The sequence below is a fragment of the Prionailurus bengalensis genome, chromosome B1 (genome assembly GCF_016509475.1).
Source record: "Prionailurus bengalensis isolate Pbe53 chromosome B1, Fcat_Pben_1.1_paternal_pri, whole genome shotgun sequence".
Lineage (NCBI taxonomy): Eukaryota > Metazoa > Chordata > Mammalia > Carnivora > Felidae > Prionailurus > Prionailurus bengalensis.
In genome coordinates, this window is record NC_057344.1 from 170,580,326 (window position 1) to 170,600,537 (window position 20,212).

The 20,212-nt window shown below is 39.3% G+C and overlaps 1 protein-coding gene across 6 annotated transcripts in view; it reads left to right on the forward strand.

Annotated features, from left to right (window-relative positions):
* Positions 1–20,212, forward strand: part of ATP8A1 (ATPase phospholipid transporting 8A1) — a 232,601-nt gene that overhangs the window by 39,345 nt on the left and 173,044 nt on the right. For all 6 annotated transcript variants that reach the window (XM_043572754.1, XM_043572751.1, XM_043572755.1 and 3 more), the window contains one exon: positions 5,455–5,500. In XM_043572754.1, coding sequence (XP_043428689.1) covers positions 5,455–5,500 — 46 coding nt within the window. The remainder of the gene's footprint in view (positions 1–5,454; positions 5,501–20,212) is intronic.

The window sequence follows — 20,212 nt, forward strand, 5'->3', positions numbered from 1 at the left end:
AAGGTCACTTGCTCAGGGTCATCCAGTTAATAACTGGGGCTGTCAGAATTCAAAAGAAGGCAGTTTGGCTCCACAGCCCTGCATTATCATCCCTGCTGTAAGCTGCCTATCTTTCTTCTTTTCCTTCTAACAAACCTCTAAGTTCTCTAGCTATGGTTTTTAGAACCCCTCTCTGTGGAAACGTATAAATATTATTAAAAGGTGAATAAAATATTATCCAAAAGGTGTTTTTCTTTTAAATAGAACTCTTGTTGGCACAATGTAATAATTGTGTACCATCAGAAAGCAGCTTGCCAGGCAATTCCTGGAGGATATAATAATACTTGTGGGGAGAAATAGTATTATGTGGAGTGCTTTTCCAATAAAATCATTGTTAAGAAATTGAGTAAAATAGGGGCACCCGGGTGGCCCAGTTGGTTAAGCATCTGAGTCTTGATTTGGGCTCAGGTCATGATCTCCTGGTTTGTGAGTTCGAGCCCTGCATTGGGCTCTGTACTGCCAGCATGGAGCTTGCTTGGGATTCTTTCTCTCCCTCCTTCTCTGCCCCTGCCTTGCTTGTGGGCGCGTGCATGTGTGCTCGCGCGCACTCTCTCTCTCTCTCTCTCTCAAGGTAAATAAACTGAAAAAAAAAAAAAAAGAAACTGAGTAAAATAAGTCCTTAAGAATGGTTTAATAAGACATTTATGTCAACTTGTAAGGTGATAGAAAGTTTGAAAAAGTACTCCCTAGGGGGGAAAAAAAATCAAATGGTTTAGATGATTGCCCAAGGAGTATCTTTATCAGTAATGTATCTTTATCAGTAATTGCAATGAATACGTATATTTGTCCATTCCTTCAATGAAATGTATGAAGCAGTACTTAGGTGCCAGGAATTTACTAGGTTACGTGTAGGATGTGCTGAACTTTTGTTGCAGTAGTAATCATGTCCCAAATATCAGTGGCTTAAACCTAAGTTTCTTTTCACATACTCAAAGACACTGCAGGTATTTTTTCTGGGAGGAAGGGAGGGCAGGACGCACCATGTAGTCACTCAGGGATGCAGCTGAATCAAGGGTCTACTGTGTGGAACGTTGGTGGTCACCAGAGCAGAGGGAGAGAGAATGGAGGTCCAGAAGTTTTTGGCCCAAAAATAAAGCACATCACATCTGCTTACAGTCTGATACCAGAACTAGTGACAAAACAAAAAGGAGGTTAATCTCAGTGTCCATGAAAATAGAGGAGAACTAGATAGTGGTGAAGACCAGTAATGTCCACCACTCTTTCGTCAGTGAATAAAACACAGCTTACATTACAGTAAACCTTCTTTTATATTGAACACTTACGGTAAAACAATTCCCTCCAGGTGAGACACCTAAGACGTATGCACCCAGTGCATTTTAACACCTGATGCTTTGCCTAGCTCAACAAAATGCAGTTTCCTGTTTTTAATGTGCAGGTAGCAAATGACATAAATACCTACTTGAAAATATTCTGAAATTAGTGGAGAACTTTTCATTTAAAAAAAAAAAAAGCATCGTGTCAAATGTCAACTCTTATGATAAGGGTCAAGGTTGGTTGCTAAATGATGATATTCACCACAGAAAACATGTCTTCTTTGCTATACACTTGTTAACTTAAGCTCTGATCAACTTTATTCATTATAAAACAGATGCTTTTTTAAAGTCTACAATATTCAGAGACCAACGACTGGGAATGTGTTAGTGAATAAAAGTAGCCATGATGGAACTTGCAGCCCAGTAGAGGAGACAGACAATCAAGTAACCACACCGGCTATCAGCTATCATAAGAATTAAATGATGCACTGGGGCACCTGGGTGGCTCAGTCGGTTGAGTGTCCGACTTTGGCTCAGGTCATGATCTCACAATTTGTGAGTTCGAGGCCCGCATCGGGCTCTGTGCTGACAGCTCCGAGCCTGGAGCCTGCTTCGGATTCTGTGTCTCCTTCTCTCTCTGCCCCTCCCCCACTTGTGCTCTCTCTATCAAAAATAAATAAAAATTTTTAAAAAATTTAAACAAAAGAATTAAATGATACACTGAAGTCCTTAGAACAATGCCTAGTTATAGTAAGGTGATGAATAAATGCTAACTGTATTGTCATCATCCAAATATCCTTTTGACTAAAATATAGAAAATGGATTGTAAGGAAAGAGAGGATTTGGGTAGACTAGTTAGAATAATATTCTGGTAATTGCTATAAAAAAATGAAGAGGTCTGAGACCAAGTGGTATTGTAGATAAAGCAATACAGAAAAATGAATTCCATATATATTTAGGAGTAGAATTGACAAGACTTATCACCATCCAACATGCTTATTTTGTTCATATTTTCTCTCCAACCACTAGAATGTAAGCTCCATAAAGACTAAGAGTTTTGTGCTTTTTCACTGCTGCATCCTCAGGGATGTTACCCTCAGTAACAGGGCCTGGCTCATATTGTTTTGTAAACATTATTGAATGAATAAGAAATAGATTGGATGGAAGTGAGAAGGAGAAGAAAATGCTAAGGTTAACTCTCAAGTTCCTGGTTTGTGCAAGTAGATGGTATCTGGTTCCATGTCTGAAACAAGGACCACGTCTTGGGGGTTAAAGTCCTAGATTGCTTTTTGGACATAGTTCAAGGCCTCTGAGACTGCCAGAGGGAGATGTCAAGGAGGCAACTGGATATAACCATCTGGAGCTCCAGTGAGAGTGTTGGCTGGTAAATATGTATGTATCAATTATAATTGAAACTGCAGGTATGGATGAGCTGAGCCAGGGAGAGAGTATAGAATAAGAAGCGAAGAGAGCCGGGTATAAGCCTCGAACAATTCCATCACTGAGTAACAAGAGAAGAGACAAAGAAGGGGCCAAGCTACAGATGGAACACCTGAACAATGATGTGATAAATGCTTAGGAAGCAGGAGACAGCTCCCAGGAGGGTGTGGTCAACATTACGTACTTAAGTATCCTGAAGTTCATGGCACTATTTACACAGTAGTTTATTGGTGCACTGTCAACTAAATATTGATAATATTAAATAGTTCACGAGCCCTCAGTGACATTAAGTGAATTCTCATTATAGGACAGTGGAGTTATTTGAACTCACAGAGTAACTGCATTAATATTCTTTGAACTGTTCATTTTAGAAGGAATAATGATCTGTTTGGAATTAGAGATATGATCTTTTTACAGTACTAAGGTTAGAACCTGCCTGTCTGGCTGGATCCTTATGTACACTCAACACAATTGTTTCTTGCAAGCAACCTAATTTTTCTGTGGAGGGAAGGCTGAGGAAAGGGCTGCTCCTGTACAAGAATTCTCTGTAGATGGAAAGTAATGTTTAGGATCTCCTTAGGTTTCACTAAGATTAAATTTCCTGTTTAAGTGGAATGTTTCATTAATTAGCTTTTATTTGTCTCCTCCAGTTGGAAGTCTAACCATTGTCTGTAATAGATATGCATTGTTTTGGAAGTATTTATACTTCATTCAAATATCTAAATTTGCTTTGAACCATTATTTTGAACCAAAATTTATTTTGGGTTACCTTCTAATTTTCTTAAGATCATTGTTAACAAGAGTATTTTAGAGTTTTATCAATTGTGGGGCGCCTGGGTGGCGCAGTTGGTTAAGCGTCCGACTTCAGCCAGGTCACGATCTCGCGGCCCGTGAGTTCGAGCCCCGCATCGGGCTCTGGGCTGATGGCTCAGAGCCTGGAGCCTGTTTCAGATTCTGTGTCTCCCTCTCTCTCTGCCCCTCCCCCGTTCATGCTCTGTCTCTCTCTGTCCCAAAAATAAATGTTGAAAAAAAAAATTTTTTTTTTAAAAAAAATAGAGTTTTATCAATTGTAAAATATTCTCTACTGATTCTACAAATTTGAATTTTTTTTTAATGTTTACTTATTTTTGAGGGGGTTGGAGGTGGAGAGAGGGAGACACAGAAACCAAAGCAAGCTCCAGGCTCTGAGCTGTCAGCACAGAGCCTGACACGGGGCTTGAACTCAGGAACAGCGAGATCCTGACCTGAGCCAAAGTCGGACGCTCAACTGACTGAGCCACCCAGGCGCCCCTAATGCTACAAATTTAAACAAACTTTAAAAATTCATTTAAGAACATTTGCTGGTAAATCATAAGCTTACTTTTGGAAGCAGTAATTTGCCTAATGAAAGTCTACATTATTCCAGTTTTGTTAGTGAGTGTTTTGTTCTGAGAAAGAATTGTAGTGTGTTCCTACATATGGATATGGCAAGAATTATCTTCTACAAGCCTTCCACAGAGGCGTTTTGAATGCCCTGTTTGCACTTTGTACAGTTCAGTGGCTGATTGTTTGGTTGAACTGAGTTCACACTGCCTGCTATTATGTCATCCCTCCTTAGTATTGCTGTGTTTGGGAGGAGGGCTAATCCACAACTCTGGCCTTTTCTCTTGGAGAGTATTGTCATTTGTGTACTGTGATTCTAAAAACTGTATTTCTTCTCAAATGAAAAAATTAGGAACTCAGTTTTATGTGCATTCCAACCCACCTTAAAGTCATGTATATGCAGCTAAATCTGACCTTGAGCTTTATATGATAGAATCTTTGAGCTCAGAGTTAGTTAAATTCAACACTTTCCTGCAACGTCAACCGAGGCTGATGTGTTACACTTGATGCTGTAAGTTTAGACAGAAGCTATGAAAAACCTCTAGTTGAACCATAGACAAGATAGCTTCCCTTGGCCACTCAAATTCTCACCTTTCCTCTGACCTTTAGTTTCTTTTACTCTCTGCTCCAAAACCTTGGCTTATGTGACTCTTCAAACTCACCCACTTAGACTTAAGCTAACACACCTGTTTACCTTTTTTTTTTTTTTTTTTTTGATGCTTTTAAGAGGAAGGAGAATAGGATCCTGTGATTAAATGGTTCATAATGGGGAGAAGGGACCATTCAGAAGCAGTGGATAGAAGAAGCTTTATGAAAATGGTATATGTGTTTGGTTCTAGTCATTGGCAGACATCAGCATGCCATTAAATTATGGAAGATGTAGTTGGCCTAATTAGATAAGTAATTTCATAAGAAGCTGAAAATACTTCAGTACCATTATTAAACGGTAGTTATTACAGATAATTCTCTTGGGCAGTTGCCTTTTTTAAGTGAATTATTTAAGTTAAAGGGTAAATCAGCCTTTTCTAGTACATTAAAATTTTAGTCTTACCTGTGTAATAATGTAGGATGCTTCTGAGGACCCTACTCTGTGCTCCCAGAAGAGGAATACTGTATGAACATTCTATGGATTGTGTTTTCAATTTTAAAATTCCCACATACCCTCTGATTCTTCTTATCGGCACACCCCAGCATGCTTATAAAATTGATATGGGTATAAAAGGATAAAAGCCTTGAGAAACATAAATTAAAAGAAATATTTTTTGTATAAAGATGCTACTTTGTTTTATTCGTCTCATCCACTTTTTCACAGTTTTTGTTTTTTGCTTTTAAACTTTAGAAACGACATAAAGCTGATAATGCAGTGAACAAGAAACAGACACAAGGTAGGAATTTTACATTTTAATTTCTCTTATCTGTCAAATACACTCTGGTAATATATATAGATCACATCAATGAAATGTAATTCAATTGAAAATACCTAAATACCTTGTATCTCTTAAGTTTTTGTTCCAGGGGAGACTCTTTTTTTTTTTTTTTTGTAGTATTTATTAGCATAATACTTAAGTTCACATTAGAGTGATTTACAGTAGTAATACTTTTGAAAGATAACATTTTTAATATGCATAAGTACCTCATAGCAATGCATTCCCGAGTACTGTCCATGAAATCAGTTGTGTTTAAATGCTGCAAAATGTCTATATTTTGTTAGTGATCAATAGATGTTACTCTAGGTAAGATTTAAAGAAAATAATCAGATGTGAAGCTACTTGTTAAAAGGCATGTTGGAAACACTTTGTGTTATACTGTACACACAGATGATATATGCTCCAGAAATAAATAAAACAAAAACCCGGCCAGCTTCTGGGAAGTACATGGCATTTTGACCTCGCTTTTTTGTTGTGGGTCTCATTTTGACGGAGCAAGAGTCAAAATGACCTCTCACACAAGTAAATAGACCATAATGCTCTTACATTCTTAAAAAAATACCCAGGATCACGTGAAATAGACACCTTACCCATCCCTGAGCTTGCCCCATCTGAGAATCTCATTTCTCTCTGAAGTTTCCTAATGTGATGAGGATCAGTCATGTGTGCCCAAATCAGCTGGTGATTAAAAGCAGTATTTTTATACTGCTGTGATTTTTATGGGACTCTGCCAAACACCCTGCTTTTCTTCCAAAGGGATCATCTGCTTTTACCTTCCACTAGAGGGATTATCTGCTGATTTTTGATACATTTGTGAAAGGTACATTAATTAAAGTATCCTCTAATACATTTACAAAATATTTACTGAGCTTATAATATTTATTATGGGACATACGAAAAAGCGTAAGATGGGAACTATATAAAAGCCCAAGGGTAAAATATGATCTTGTGTGGAAAATGAAAGTTTGGGCATACATGATCTCAATGTCTCTGTAGATTTTTGTGGCAAATAATGGTTCCTATGTCAAATACTATATGGGTCCAAGAGAAGGGAAGGAAATTGTGGGGTAATTTGAGATAGATCTTGAATTTTGGGGAACACTTTGGATGAGCAGAGGCATCCAAATGGGGAAGATATTACATGTGTGTTGGGAAAGAGGGAAGAGAGGTTATCCTGAACAGAGATGAAAAAGGCTGCTGGATTGCTTTGTTGAACTGTTACCAGATTGCCAAATGAAGAAAGGAGATTCATATCAAAGGGAAGCAAACACATGATTAAAAAATAGGGTCAGGGTCAAATTTTCCAGGGCCTGAATGCCAAGCCAAGGAGATTCCAACTTTTCTTGAGTATACTGAGTAGCTATTGAAGGTTTACAAGTGGAAAAGAGACAGGATGACCATCAGATTAAAGTTGAAAGAACAGAGTGGAATGGAATAGGAAGCTATTAGAAGCCTGGGGACAAAGTACTCCAGGAATTTGGGTGTGAAGAGACAACCATTAGGAATTGAAAGGGGAAAAAAATCCACACGTTACAGGTTCTCGTATTTTGGACAATGTGCGAAAATACATTTGCGCTTGTTGCCATGTTGCTTAGAATATTCAGCAGCATCTTTTGAACCAAAAATATGTAACTGTTTTTTTTTTTTTTCCAATACATAGCGTATCTTGTAGCAAAGGGCTATCTTCAGGGACTAGCAGTTATTTATTTTCAAGCACTGGCCCAAGAAGTCAACATTGTATGATTGAAGAGCAGCCATCATAGCTAAGATGATTGTAGGCTACCACACCTTGTACTGATGGGTTTTCCAATTTTCCAGGTACTACCTACTGCCGGAAATACTCACTTTTCTCTCCTATTTAGAGAAAATATTCTTTCTTGGTTCATCAATTTATCCTGGATTAACAAGATTAGCTCTCTGGCTAAAAATGAAGAAGAGAAAGCTTCTGTAGTGACATAAAACTCATGTCGAAAATAAAATATTAGAGCTTAGTAGCTATAAAAACCACTTCAAGTCAGCAGAAAACTTGAAAATTCTATTTCCAAGAAACTATGGCTCTTAGTTTGATACTTGAATTTATTTTCTGAGGGAATAGACTTTTCTTTTTTCCTCTTTGCCTAGCTGAATGTTGGTTGTCTTTTTGTATTGTAGTTAGTTAATAGGAGGTAACAGAAATGTTTGAGTAGGATACCGTTTGCTGTCAGATAACTCAAATTGCTTGATATAAAAGCCATCTGTTGTCATTAGACCAGAATGAAATTCAATTTGCCTTCCTGAATTGGAGGCAAGAATGGGTGTAGGAGTGGGAAGGGGGGTATTTTTGAAAGAATTAAGTTTTGACAGACATTTGAAGTATTTAACTTAAATTTTCATTTTATAAATGTTTATCAAGACCATGTAATATTTAAGAGGACACCATTCTGTCAGATTCAAATATTAATCATATATTCTTACAGAAATAAATATTTTGTCTCTTCATTTTACATTGAAACACTCGAGAGTGACTTTTATCTCTGTCATTCCCTAACGACTTCAGAAATATAAATTCATAATTTCATTTACAACATTTTCAACCATTTAACTGGAGATTGTCTGATGCTTAATTTTCATGAACTAATGATTCCAAGCAGGGATTAAATTACGGATTTAGGACCTAGTGCATGACTTCATAAACTTTACATTTTGCGTCTATCATCAGTACTTATGGGAACAAAGCATTTCTTGTCCTAGAGATAGAGAAGTTGCTTAGGTAAATGGTTCAGCGGGCTGGCCAGTGAAAAATTGCATATTGGTCTCTGAGGTCCTGGTTGCTGAGGGAGAGCAGTGTAAATAGATGGCCAGAAGTCCAGGGAGGATGAGTGAGTCTTTGAGTTTTGTGGTTCACTCCTCCCAATAAATTGTGATTGCTTCCCGTGTTTTTGTTATGTGATGGTTTGTGTGTACTAGGTAGGTGGGCCCTTTTACTCATCTTTCTGTTCCCCATGTCTCTTAGCTCAGGGGCCTGCCTGTATGGATGAATGAACCACTCTCCATCTATAGACTTGAGTACAGACAAAAAGCAAGAAGAGACTAGAAATGAAAGGAGCCGCCTTAGAAATTCATTATCTGGGCTGTAAGCAAGATGAAGAGCAGTGTTTTCAAAACACTGTGTCCCAGACTGTTCTGCAGGCACTGATAAAATGCTAATGTGACAGAAGCTCTTGCTGCCTCTGCACCTTGTCTGTTGAAGCCATCATATCATCATTTTACTCTGCTTTGCCTCTTGTGAACACAGTACTGGGTCCACTTATCACTTCCATTACCCAGAGCTCCAGAGCAGGGCATTCAGAATGCCCTGGTTTTCTTTGCATCTAAACTTACCTTCATTTTCTCTGATTTCTTCCTCTATATTTGAACTCACGGTATCTGATATACCTCACTCCATGTGTACACACAGACACACACACACACACACACACACACACACACACTGGAAGCAGTCTCTCATAGCTTTCCCTAATCTGGGTGGTTTTGCCAAATTTAGCTTGGCAGGAATTTGTAGAATATAAATTTGTTATTATCATTATGATACGTAAATTGAAGACAATCTCTGTATGAATTTATTACAGTGGTTGAGCTGCTTCTCTTTTGAATACATAAACATATATTTGAAATGCTATTGTGGCTAGCATGCCAGCATTTCAAGTGGAACACTAGTTTCACACAAGATCACAATACGGACGCCTGGGGAAAAATGGGGTTCAGGTGCAGACTGAGAGAGATATTTAGGATCTTAAAATTAAAAATGTCCCCCAATGAAACATATTTGCTTTTTTAAAATCCCAGCTTTGGCTGTCTTCCCTGAAGGGTGGAGTGTATACCTTTCACAGGGGAGAATGGATGGGAGCCACCTGTGACACCTGGCAGCCCGTCAGTCACCTGATCTGATGCCATAGTTGAACGAGGACCACCAGAAATTCCTAGTTGGATTGTTTCATACATTGCTCTATCATGTAGCAGACATGAGATTAACTTTTTTAAGGTTTACTTATTTTGAGAGAAAGAGAGTGCGTGAGCAGGGGAGAGGCAGAGAGAAAAGAAGAGAGAGAATCCCAAGCAGGCTCCGAGCTGTCAGAAGAGAGCCCAGCATGGGGCTTGAACCCATGAACCGTGAGATGACCTGAGCTGACGTCGAGTCGGAAGCTTAAAAGGGACTGAGCCACCCAGGCACCCCTAGAGTAGGTTTTTAATAGTTGTTTTTCAGTTTTAATGTAGAAAAGGACAACAACAAGTAGGCATGTAGCTAAAAATAGATCTCAGCTTTACTTGTATCTTCCTTCCCTGGAGCTACATCAGCCTTTTCAGAAGTGGAATTGAGTTGGTACTGGCTGATAGCCACTAAGGGGCTTCTTCCGTGCAGGGCACGTAGTTGCCTGTCTCCCACTGGAAACCATTTCACCTTTAAAGCCCTTTGTGAAAAAGGTGTTGAGTTGGCCTGGGTGGAATATGTAACCCTGAAATGGCCTACCATCAGGCTGAATCCATCTGGTTAAGTTCATCCCATGCAAAGGGACTTAAGGTAGTACCACTGTCCTGCTTGTTGAAAAAGCCGGAGTGCTGCCTTTTTGTCTCCCTGGAGGTCTCCCCACATCTGGTCTGTGCAGTAGGCCTGAACATATACTCTGCCACATGTGCATTGTCTTACCTATAAATAGTTCCTAGAAACTAGTGCTTCCAGGATCTTAAACATCAGGCTTAAAAATGGAGCACATGTATGGCCTAAATAATGTTTTCAGACACTTGTAAGACTGTTAATATTTTCAAACTATCACAAAGATCTTAGAGTTGTATAAATTGAACTGGTTAGGTATTTTCAGCAACAGCTCTGGATGGAGACCAGGCATTTATATGAGGGGAATACAGCCCCAGATTGTCTTCCATTTGTCCCATAAATAAAAGTTGCGCACTGAGGAGCAAAAAAACCACTGAGGAAATTTAGGGCCATTGTTAAAGAGGAAAAACAGGTGTGATCCAAAGTTCGAACATTAGTTATTTCACTTGAGTAAAGTCCTCACCGCGCATCCACCTTGTATAAGACCCAGTGCAGAAAACACAGAAAGAAACCAGTCTGTGTTCTTGTTCTACAGGAAATGATGATCTGGCAGAGACATAAGATGCCCACTAATACTATGATACAAGATCGAAAAACTAGAAGGGACCAAATGAGAGAGGTGGGGATTCCAAAATGTCATTTTCCAGGCTCGTGAGGAACGAGTGGGCTTTCAGTAAGCAGAGCTATTGGAATGGTAGCAGTGGGTGATTCAGGAGGAGGTGGGAAGGCCTGAGATGTATTCTGGGAAATAGTCTATTTCAGCTAGAGCATAAGATACTTGTCACAGAGCAGTGGAGGCAAGCATTGGAAGGCAAGTTAGGGTCCTTTTTTGGAGGCTTTTGAAAACCAGCATGGAGAAGTTGGAAAGAAATACTGAAGAGCATGGCTAGGTTCCCAGTTGTGCTTTTGAAAGAAGAATTTGGGGTGGTGCAGGGAGCAGACAGGTTAACTTGTATTTTTTAAGTTTAATTTATTTTGAAAGAGAAAGAAAGAGTGTGCGGGCGAGCATGTGGGGGAGGGGTAGAGAGAGAGAGAGAGGGAGGGAGAGAGAATCTCAAGCAGGTTCCATGCTGTTGGTACAGAGCCCAACATGGGGCTCAATCCCACAAACCATGAGATCATGACCTGAGCTGAGATCAAGGGTCAGATGCTTAACCGGCTGTGCCACCCAGGTGCCCCAAGAGATCGACTCTTGCTGAATCAAGGAGAGGGGTGGGGCAATGATGACGGGAAGGCAAAGGAAAATGCACAGCGAACAGATCCACCTGGGCTCGGCGAAGGAGAAGGAACCTTGTCAAGCAGCAAATACCACCGAATTAGACTGTGACACCCACTACGTCCAGCATTTAAGAAGTCGTGAGTCTTCCCGGGTGCCCCAGCTCTAAGCTGCAGAGCTAGAGCCTGGCTGCAAGAATGGTGAGATGGATTGATTACTGCGGCAGTGGAGGGAGATCTTTCCTTCAAGGAATTGTTCAAGTCAGTGAGGGAAAAAGCGAATGATAGATGACTCCGTGAGCAGGATTGAGGGGAAACAGTTTGAGAAAAGGGGATTGCTGATCCTCGTGCTCTCTGATCACATCATCTCACCCATATTTTCGTTTTTATAAGTCACTGGTCAAAAACAGCTTTCTGGGAGATGCCCCTAGAGTTTCTGTAGGCCTCCCCAGGGGTCCCAGGATTTCATTCTTAAGAAGGTCTCAGGGACACTGATGCTGCCAGTGAGGCCCATTGTTACAAGTTTTGTAAGTGGGTAATAGAAGTAGTATCACGGATGGAAAAGCCATATGTAGAAGAGGGATAAGAGCAGAATTCAGAAAGTTCCCTTTGTCTGTTGTGTTGGCGGACTCCAAGCAGATTGTTGCTTGCCTTGCCTTTTTTTTTTTTTTTTTTAAGTTATTTATTCTGAGAGAGAGCGAGTGCACATGCAGGGGAGGGAGAGAGAGAGAATCCCAAGCAGGCTCCTCACTGACCATGCAGATATCGCACAGGAGAGTTTTGTGCAATGTCAGCTTATGCCGCAGAGAGGTTTCTGCCTTAAAACCGTCTTTGGAATGCAAGGGTCTACATAGTGACTGAATTGATGCTTTAATATGGGTATGATGGTTTTCTTTCTTTGCGAAGCTCAAAGGCACAGTCTCAGCACTGCCCTGTCCTCCTCAAGGCACTGAAACTCCTCTCTAATGCTTACAACCAAGTAGAAACCAGAGTGTACCACATTTTCTGTGGTTTCTCCATCCTCTGTGACCTCGCTGGTGCCCATCATCCTTTCGGATAACTCGCCTCTTGTTACCCACTTAAAGAAGTAGCATGATTGCCCACTAATGGCACCCCAGCGACTTCCAGTAACAGCCCCAGTGATGAACTCTTTCATTAACAGTGGTGACAGCTTCTCTCTGAGAAGCCCAGTGTTAGACTCTAAGTGAGCACCTGTACCTGTGCAGCATTTGATTGGGTCCTGAGAGCCTGCCAGTTTCTCCAGGGCCTTTGATTAGGGAACTCCCAAGGGACTCTAACAGAATGTTTTCATTTCAAAACAGAAATCCATTACAACAAAGCTGTTAAGGAGTATCCTGCTAAGTAAAAACAGGTTACGTTTGAGGTATTTGTTGAAAGTCTGAGCTCTCTTCTGCATGCTGTCAGACTAATTAGCCCGGGTGAAAACTGTAGCAGGTGTGTTTGGCTGGAACTGCAGAGAGAGGAGTTTTGCATTTAAAGGAATGAGCTAGGGGCGCCTGGCTGGTTCGGTTGGTTGAGCGTCCAACTTCAGCTCAGGTCATGATCTCATGGTTTGTGGGTTCAAGTCCCACATCGAGCTCACTGCGTCGGCACAGAGCCTGCTTCAGATCCTCTGACACCCCCTCTTGCTGCCCCTCCCCCACTCATGCTCGCTCGCTCTCTCTCTCTCTCCCTCTCTCAAATATAAACATTAAAAAAAAACTAAAAAATGAAAAACAATAAAGGAATGAGCCATTAATGCACCATAGGACAGGCCATTCTCAATTCTGCCATGGCTTGCTTTCAGCCCCCTTCACTAGGCATCACTAATCATCCCCACAGCTCACCTTCTTAAAGGTGATATTCTAGAGGTGTGGGGTAAGTTCTGATATTCTAGAGGTATGGGGTAAGTACTTTGGGTCCCGGAAAAGCTAAAAGCTCAGAAAAGCACCCAGCGTAATTTCTCACTTCCTCTAAACGTGGTTGCAGCTGGGTCAGAGGAGGTCAGTGATTAAAAATAGCTGCGTTGTTATTTCAGTCACCAGCATAATACACGTGATATTGCTTATTTTAATTGTTCTATGGTTGGGTGTTTAGGAACCAGTTCTGAAGTAGAGACAAAGTGAATTATATGATTGACTTTTATCTTTAGCCAGTATTCAAGCCTTCATTTGTACAGAAACATTTTATATGTCATGAGCTGATTTTCAATTTCCCCAGAATTCTGTATCCTAAGATGGGTCTAGCCTCAAGTTTGAAGAAAGCTATGCACTTCCGGTCTTTATTTCTGGTTCTAGTTTTATAGTTCAAGAACAAAAGAAAGGGAAAAGGAGAAGGTAGAAACCTATTCTCAGTTCTCACAAGCCTCCAAATGATGATGATGCTGTAGGTCCCTGGACCACCGGTTGAGCAGCGAGGGTCTGTAGTACATTCAAAGCAATGTTACCGCACTGGGTTAGAATTCTAACTCAGTGTAGAGACATAAAGGTAATTTACACTTTGACTAATCCAGGCCACTATAGCCTTCAGAAAAAATAACAAATACCCATTTAGATTGCCAAAAACCAAATGATTGATAACAATTTGCGCTTGTCTAGGTTTAGTCAGTGAACTTCATATGTTGCATGTGAGAGTATAGATTGCACAGGATTCTTGGGCCGGTAATGTGGTTTATATCTGATGTCTGATAAAAGTACAAACACAAATGCCCAGAGCCAGCAATCTTCCTCTTAGGATCCTGTCCAATAGAATACAGTCATATAAATATATTTCGGTGTTGTTTGAGGTGGTAGGGGAAAAAAAAGAAATCAGAATTTCCATCAAGAGGAAGATAGTTGAGGGACGCCTGGGTGGCTCAGTCGTTTAAGCATCTGACTTTGGCTCAGGTCATGATCTCACGGTTTGTGAGCTCGAGCCCTGTGTCGGGCTCTAAGCTGTCAGCACAGAGCCTGGAGCCTGCTTCAGATTCTGTGTGTCTCTCTCTCTCTGTCCCTCTCCTGCTCGTACTGTCTCTCTTTCTCAAAAATAAACATAAAAAAAAATTTTTTAATAAAAATTAAAAAAAGAAAGATAGTTAAATACATTAGTGTGTAGCTGTTGTGTAAACCAGAGTTGTTTCACAGCTGGACTGAAATACCCAATGCTTATCTCTGGGACACCTGGCCATGAGCAGAACAAGATGCACTAGCTGGTGATTTATAAAGTGCTGTCTAGGGTTTGAAACTCCCCTACAGGCACCCAAGACCAGCTTCTCTACTTAGTTTAAGGATGTGTATAGATTGATGGCTTACTTGCTTTATCCTGTTATACAGTCTGCTTTGGCTAATTGACTAGGGGCTATAAAAGACCTCTTGGAAACTTTTCTCCAGGCTTCCTTAAAATTAAGATTTATTGTACATTTAATGGAGGTTCAAAATCTGTGTCCTAGATGAGTGTGAAGAGATCCTGGAGAACTGTGCCTGGAAGTTTCTCAGACTCCTGATGCTTCCCTGTCCTTTCATGTTTCTGCTACACCATATCCTCTACCTTGATAAAGCTTTTTGTGGATATGTTCTACAGAGTCTTACAAGACTGTTCAGTTAGCTGACCCATTGTAATGGATGTATCCATGTAGTGGCTTGTTTTTCAAAACTGGCTCATCTCTGTGCTTTGTTCTGAAAGCATCTGTGGCATGTTAAGTGGAAAACCAAGCTGCAGAGAAGTAAATTTTTAGAGAAAAGAAAACAAAAGTCCATATGTTCATGTTCTTTTTTTAAAGTTCATTTATTTATTTTGAGAGAGAGCAAGTGAGCAGGGGAGAGGCAGAGAGAAAGGTAAAGAGAGAGGATCCCAAGCAGGCTCCATACTATCAGTGCAGAGCTCAACATGGGGCTTGAGCTCATGAACCATGAGATTGCAATCTGAGCCGAATTCAGGAGTGGGACACTTAACTGACTGAGCCACCCAGGCACCCCCATATATTCATGTTTGTCTAGAGAAAGGTATGTGATGATGCATCAATTAGTATTCCTCAGCTGAAGAAAGTGGCATGTGATGAGAGAATGTCAGCTCACCTGTTATACAGCTCTATCTAGCTTGTTACAAACATGCATTGATTTTATAATTGATAGAAAACATCATCCACTGAATATGTATTCAAAAGTTTCTTAGACGTGCACGTTTTTGCAGCCAGCCACATCTTCCAGTGTATCTCTTCAACGATGAATTTCGAGGGAACGTTTGGGTGGAGGCAGAGAGCCCCTAGGAGGTAGTAGGAGGACAGGTGGATTGAGAGTGAAGGAAGTGCAGAAAGGTCGGTTAAGGGAAGGAGGTAGATCAATTCAGTTGTGCAGAAAGAAGCCTTGGGAGCAAGGATGCGGGGAAGGAGCAGAGGGAAAAGGGGGACATGAAGCAGGTTTGGAGGATTGTTTTCCATGGTTCTGCGAAAGTACTACACGTTTCCACCCTCATTAGTGGAGCAAAGACTCCCTGGCTGGTCTGCTGAGTTTGGGAAGCCTGTCATGACACTTCCATCCTGTTCAGTGGGACCCAGTAGAGTGGTTCAGGGCTATTTTTAGATGTGAACGAACAAACATCTGCGAAGTGGCAGCATTTCAAGGAGGGCTCGTTTAGATTACAGATCTGGAAGGGGTGGCCTGGAGCTGACATCAGAGGACACTCATGTTAGTGCATCCGATGGTTACATAAACATTTCCAACTGCTCACGCTGGCTATATATATATAGTCCATACACTGGAATCATTTTAGGAACTTATAAAACTGAGAAGTCTATTTTAAGCAAGTGTTTAAAGAGTTCATTGGCATCGTTTAATGTAACTGTTTTTTATTGAGTTATAATTCACATAGCATAAATTTATTATTTCCAAGTATACATTGTTTTTTTCATGTATTTATAGTTATACACCATCACCACTGATTCCACAATATTCTCATCACCCCAAAAAGAAACTCCATACATATAGGCATTAAATCCCCACTCCTCTCTTCCACAAGCCTCCAACATCCACTAATCTACATTCTGTATCTATGGATTTATCTATTCTTGACATTTTATACAAATCAGATCATACAATATGTGGCCTTTTATGTCTGGCTTCCATTAAGCATACTTCAGGATTCATTTTGCTGTAGCATGTATCAGCATTTCGTTCCTTTTTATGGCTCAATAATATTCCATCATGTGGATGTGCCCCATTTCATTCAACCACTCATTAATTTATGGGCATTTGGGTGGTTTCTACTTTTTGGGTATTATGAATGAATAATGTTACAATAAACATTTGTGTACAAGCTTTTATGTGAACATATGTTTTCAGTTCTCTTAGATACATACTTAGGTGTGGAATTTCTGAGTCATATGGTAGCTATGTGCTTAACTTTCTGAGGAATTACCAACGTGTTTTGTCATATAGCTCTTTTGTAAACATTGGGTATATGTTGTTTTTAACATGGGATTTACTGGGGAGGCAGGGTTGTATCTTTAGTAAATCTATGTAACTATTACTGAGGCTTCATATGGTCCCAAACACATTAGTGAATCCAGCTTTCCATCCAGCAAGTATTCACTGAGTGCCTTTGTATCACTCTTTTGTAACACGGGGTATTCAGCAGTGAACAGAATAGAAAATGTTCCCATTGTCACAGCTCTTACAGCCTTGGGCAGGAGATGGCCCTTACATAAATTGTCTCTCAACTAAATACATAGTAAAACTGCCTTAATACTCTGAAGGAAAAGTGCAGGAAGCTTATTTGGACTTGAGGGGAGTGGTAAAGGAGTGGGTGTCATGAAATGTCCCTTGAAAAGTTGTGTTAAAGCTGAGATCTGGAACTTATGTAGGTGTTACCTAGGTGAGGATGGAGGGAAGGAAGGTTCCAGTCACGGAAATGTGCAAAGGATTTGAGGCAGGAAACAGCATGTTGCTTTCACCACAGGGTATGAGGAGGGGCAGAGGGAGCTACGGGAGGTGGTGGTTGACTAGACAGGAGCTGTTAATCAAAGGCCTTCTAGATGTTTGGACTTGTTTTATGAACCAAGGGGAGCCAGTTGAAGAGTTTTGAGCAAGGGGTGACCTAATCGTTTATATGTATATTGTATATGTATATTACATATATATTTATATGTATATTAAATATATGTAAATATATATAATATGTATAAATATATAAATATATGTGTATATAAATATATAAAATATATAAATATATAATATATATAAATATATAAAGTATATAATATATAAATAACATAATACATAAAATATGTACAAATATATATCGCTTATATATATAAATATATATATATTTGTGTGTATGTAAGGATATGTGGACTGATACATAATAATCCATACTTGTACAAATATAGATAATCATTATATATAGTTATTATAGCTATGCTATAGACACTAAATTTGAAAGAGATCAAGAGTGAATGTGGGAAACTAATGGTGAGGCTAATGCAGACCTCTAGCTGGGGGCACATGATGGTTGCTTCAAGTAGGGGTGCTGGTGTTGGTGATGGTGGAGGAGATGCAGAATTGGAGATGCTCAAGACATAGAATCAACAGGAAACTTTTAGTAGTAAAACGTCTTCCTAATTTTCAGTGATTTTTTTTTACATAAGAGTAGAAGAGATTTTAAAAATAAAGAGATGAACAGTGAGGCATATGAGAACAATAAAACCACCTCAAACAACAATATAGCATCACTAATCAGAAGAATTTAAGTTTCTTAAAAGTATTGCTACCAAAACAGTGAGAAAACCTTATCTAAACTAATAAGTGAATTTAACAAAATTACCAGATAGCAAGGTCATTATATGAAACTTTAATTCATTTCTATAGACTACCAGTGACCAGTGGGAAATGAAGTAAATATACCATTTACAATATAAGAAAAAGTTATCAAATATCAATAGATAAATCTAATGAAAGACTCCTATACGGTAACCTACAAAAACAAATCTGAGAAAAATTAATGAAGATGTAAATAAATACAGAGATAGAGGTTGTCCAGGGATTGAAAGACTCAAGCCCCACATCAGAAATCTCAGGAGGTATTGTTTTAAGAATTAATGATTTGATTCTAAAATTTATGTGGAAATGCAAAGGACGTAGAATAGCCAAAACTATATAAAAAAAGAACAAAATAGAAGATTTACTTAATGTCAAAACTTGCCATAAAGTTACAATAATCAAGATGCCATGTATTGTGAAGATATGCAAATTGATCAGTAAAATAAATACAGAGTCTAGAAATCTATCTAGTACCGCACCATGTTACTTTAATTAGGAAAATGTAAAATCTTTTTTTTTTCAATTTTCACTTTAAGGAGAAATATATTTTTTTTTCTCCAGATTTTTATTTAAATTGCAGTTAGTTAACATACAGTATAATATTAGTTTCAGGTGTAGAATTTAATGATTCGTCACTTACAGATAGAATCTCAGATACACACATACTGTATGAGTCCATGTATACGAAATGTAAGACTAATCTATGGTGACTAATTTATATTTGCCTCTAGAGATGGAGGGATGGATTGTAAAAGAGCGTGAGGGATCTTTCTGAAGTTTTATATGTTGTGATGAGTAATAGATTCACAGGTGTTTACAGTTTTCAAAACTCATTGAACACTTAAGATCTGTACATTTTGTTATACCTCAGTTAATAAAAGAAAACCTCGTAGGCATGAGCCAGGCAGTTGCCCTAAATAAGGGAAGCAGGCTGGGTATGAGAACACAGGAAACCATGAATGTGGTGAGCCCCATGGAGAAAGGTGGCCACTGCTCTGTTCGAGGCTCAGGCGGGAATTGAGTGACCTTCTGAGCTTTCCAGATAAGCTGAAGTCTTCATTTTCATGCCAAATTTCAATCCTAGAAATACTGGGCACTGATTTTTTTTAAAAACCCAAGTACTGCAATATGAGATAGATCAGAAGAAACTAAATGGCAGTAAAGGACTCTGGCTGCTGTTGAATAATATTTTTCTAATTTAAAATACTGTAAATTTGACCCCATTATGCAGTGTCAGTTAATCTTAGTTGTAGTTGATTTGAGCAGCACTTGGCTAGCTGTCTTTGTTGAGAAGTGTACTTACTACATTGCAGCTACTGGATTAAGCCATTAAAAGGCAGAGCCCTCTCATTTATTCTTTATTCTTTGTAACAACTAATTGTGAGAAAGACACTGCTAAGCAGTGACAGACGACATATGTACCCATGGCCTTTTACTCTGTCTCATGCCCTGACCCGCTTGTACTCAGGGAACAGCATTAAGGAGCAGGTGTAGTCCTGGGATCAGTTTGATAAACTCTGCGGGCATTAGAGTTTTGTATTAGAATGTAGTGATCACTTTTGGATGCCTGCAGTTCAGATCCTTGACCCATAACTGTACGATATTGTAAAAATTGGAACTTTAACTTGGTCATATAGTTATAGAAATTGTACTGGAAATATTTTAGTGTTAGCTCTTCAACGTGGAATTATTATTGTTTTAATTTAATGAAATGGATTCACCAAAATGCACTGTAGGATATTCATTGTTGGACTTATTCATTTCTTTAACAAACATTTGAGTGTCTTACTAGGAGTGCTGTGAGGTACCATGAGAAAATGAATAAGACACAGCCTTGTGTTCAGGGAATTTTGAAAAGCAAAAAAGATTGTATTTACATTAAACTGATTTATATCGTAATACTGACTGCAAGACCTGTTGGTATGTGACTAATGCTGTTTTTGCTGTTTAACGTTTTGGAGGTTATTATCATTGTGATTTACCTCAGAGGGCTCAGGTTTCAACTTTTCTAACATCAAAAGAATCTGAATCTAAAGTTTTGTACCGATCAATTATTTCTCCTGCATATATTTA